This window comes from Malurus melanocephalus, unplaced genomic scaffold (genome assembly GCF_030028575.1).
Source record: "Malurus melanocephalus ecotype Western Australia unplaced genomic scaffold, MMel_1.1 scaffold_107, whole genome shotgun sequence".
NCBI lineage: Eukaryota > Metazoa > Chordata > Aves > Passeriformes > Maluridae > Malurus > Malurus melanocephalus.
This window is the reverse complement of record NW_026623339.1, coordinates 1,661,679-1,664,856: the sequence shown is the minus strand read 5'-3', so window position 1 is coordinate 1,664,856 and position 3,178 is coordinate 1,661,679. Positions and strand designations below refer to the sequence as shown.

Below are 3,178 nucleotides of genomic sequence, written 5' to 3'. Positions count from 1 at the left end.
GGTAGGAGGGACCGGCGAGGCGGGGAGGGGAGAAGGATGCTCCGGGGGTGGCTCTTTGCTTCCTCGCCCGCCCGGAGCTCGCAGGGGCTCGCCTGGAGGATGTCTCACCCCCTCGGCACAGGTAACTCCGGGATCCCCATCGCCCCGGCCTTGGGATGCTGCGAAGGGGAGGAGGGGGCTGCGATCCGGCTCGGATCGAAACAAAACTTCAGGGGGAAAAATGGGGTTTGAAACAAAACAACGCGGGGGGGAAAAAAAAGAGGATGCAGGTTGTGCGCGATGCTCGGAGCATCCAGGTTGAGCCCTGCCCTAAAGTTTCCTTGCGGATGGCCGGGAAATACTTGCAGGGGTGGAATGGAGGGGGTGGGAGCGCGGTCGCGGCTCTCGGAGCCTCTGCGCTGTGTTGGTGCTGATGCTCGGGCTCGGGGAATGCGCTGGGACGCCCGGGCTGTGCGGGTACCCCGGGGATGCTGCGAGCCGTGGATCCGCTCCCGCTGCTGTGCGGCGAGGGGACAGCCTGTGAGTGGCCACCGCATGCCCGGAGCGGGCATTTCCAGCCCCGGCTTTGAAGTTTGAGCGGGGGATGCGCGCCCACAGCGGTGCTCGTGGTGTCGCAGCCGCTCCCGGATCCACAGAGGAGGCTCTGCATGGGATTAAATGTGTGGATGCAGAGGAGAAGTGCAAACCCAGCGGGCACAGCTCGGCAGCRAAACGCATTCCGCGGGCTGTTCCTGCCGTTCTCTCTCCCCCTGGAAAAGCACATGGATGATCGGGGAGATGCTGCATGCAGCCCGCGCTCCTTCCCGAGCGGAGAGGAGCTTCCTCCGAGCATCCCCCGRCAAAACGCGTGTCCTTAAGGAGATTCGGGCAGCCGCTTCCTGCCGAGCACGTGAGGTGCAGCCGCAGCTCGGGGAGGCGAACGCGGAGAGGGCTGGAGGGGGGTGGTGACGGTGGGCGACAGGATGAGAGGGGGTATTTGATTTTTTTCTTCGCCCCGCTGGTGACAAGATGCTGTGCTTTGTCGCTGGAGGTGTCACTGCTGGGGGAGCGGCCGTGCCGAGCTCGGAGCATGCTGCTGAGGGCCAGCCCCAGGAGGTTTCTGGAGCAGCAGCTTCTCTTGGTGGAGAGCGCGGAGCAGCAGCGGCCGCCTCGGGAAGCGCTCCCGAATCCATTCATGACTGAGGAACCCCCCGCCCCAGCCGAGCCGGAGCTGCCGCCCGCCAACCTCACCAACGCCACGGACTGCGGCGAGGAGCTCCTGCTCTATGGGGACACCGAGAAGGTCGTCATCGGGGCCGTGCTCTCCATCATCATCCTCATGACCATCGCCGGCAACGGGCTGGTCATCATCTCCGTGTGCATCGTCAAGAAGCTGCGGCAGCCCTCCAACTACCTGGTGGTGTCCCTGGCYGCYGCTGACCTGTCGGTGGCCTTTGCTGTCATGCCCTTTGTCACCATCACGGACCTGGTGGGGGGTGAGTGGCTCTTTGGGAAGGTCTTCTGCAACGTCTTCATCGCCATGGACGTGATGTGCTGCACMGCCTCCATCATGACCTTGTGCATCATCAGCGTGGACAGGTAAGGGAGGCGAGGCTCTGATTTTGAGGTGTTTTGGGAGCTTGGGGGCCTCTAGAATTGTGTTTCTGGTTGGATTGGTGCTTCTGCGTGTTTTTTTTCAGGTGATGAGGGTTTTCTGTAGGAATTCGGTGCTTCAGGTCATTTGGAAGAGCTTTCCAGGGTTCTTTCTCAAGTAACTTTACCAAGTTACTCCCTAAGTGTTCCCCTTCAGGCAGCTGCTCCACATGGTTCTTGAGGACCAGCCCCTGGCCTGCTCCAAGGAAGGTGTCAAGAAACCAAAAATAACCTCAGATGCCCTTTGTAAATCCAGGTTACAGGGCTTCTGGAGCAAATGCTGTGGGATTCTCTGCTGCTCCCTGGACTTGTGCCTCGACTGAGGATGTCATCACCACCCCACACCCCATCCCAAGAGCCCAAACCCCTGTTTTAGCCCCGTGAGCACATCTGTGAGCATTTGCTGGCTTCACCTCCCACACCTGGGGCTGGCAGGGAAAGGCTGAGCCCGCCTGGCAGAGTGGCAAGGCTTGGACAAGTCAGCACCTCGGTGGCTCTAATTTTAGCAGCTGCGTCATCGGGGCCATCGCTGCCGAGCCGGTGGCCGGGGCTGACGTGAGCCRGGGGTCGCTTTGGGCTGAGCTGGCACTGCTGGACCAGGCTGCTTTGGCAGCAGCAGCTCAGGGAAGGGACACATCCCACAGCTGAGATGTGCCCTGTCAGCGGTGCCACCTCCCCGGTCACTTTGGCAGGTGTGACAGCGGGTGACAAAGCAGAAAGGACAGAGAACATCCTGCTGCTGCTGGTGACATTCCCCCAGGGCACGCCAGCAGCGAGTCCTGCTCTGAAACCTCCGTCCCCACCAACCTCTGCTCCCCTGGGAGCTGCCCTTGGCTCCACAGCCCTGGGCAGATCCCAGCTGCTGTCACAAAGCTCTGCCAGGCCACAGGCAAGGTCCAGCTCTTCTGCTGAACTTGCTTTATTTTCATCGTTCTACTGTTGGGAAAAAAAAAAAAGCAGGTGTGCTCAGAGCTGGCAGGAGCCTGACTCTGSGAGAGGGAAGGGATTAAAGGCAGGAATGAAATGTGTCAGTGCTTCCTCTTGGAAGCTGGGTGAGGAGCAGGGAAGTGGCTACACATTAACCAGACTGGTTCTGCTTTAAAAATGGCTTTTCCTTTTCCTTTTTCCTTTTCCTTCTTCCTTTTCCTTTTTCCTTTTCCTTCTTCCTTTTCCTTTTCCTTTCCCTCCTCCTTTTCTTTCTTTTTTTTCTTTCTTTTCCTTTTTCCTTGCCTTCCTTTTCCTTTTGACCCCTTTTCCCCCTTTCCTTCTCTCCCTTTTCTCTTTTTCCCTTTTCTCTTTTCCTTTTCTCTTTTACCCTTCTCCCTTTTCCCCGTCCCTTTTCCCTTTTTCCTTTTTCCCTTTCTCCTTTCATTTCTCCTCAGCTAAGCAAGTCAACAACTCCCCCTACCTCATCCCAAGTCCCCAAAAACCCAATTCATGCCATCCTTTTCCCTTTCCTTTCCTTTCCTTTCCTTTCCTTTCCTTTCCTTTCCTTTCCTTTCCTTTCCTTTCCTTTCCTTTCCTTTCCTTTCCTTTCCTTTCCTTT

The 3,178-nt window shown here is 57.9% G+C and overlaps 1 protein-coding gene across 1 annotated transcript in view; it reads left to right on the top strand.

Moving 5' to 3' along the window:
• Positions 1-1,012: 1,012 nt before the first annotated feature.
• Positions 1,013-3,178, top strand: part of LOC130575470 (5-hydroxytryptamine receptor 7-like) — an 8,637-nt gene continuing 6,471 nt past the window's right edge. Inside the window, exon 1 of the mRNA XM_057369375.1 lies at positions 1,013-1,578. Coding sequence (XP_057225358.1) covers positions 1,070-1,578 — 509 coding nt within the window. The 5' untranslated portion in view covers positions 1,013-1,069. The remainder of the gene's footprint in view (positions 1,579-3,178) is intronic.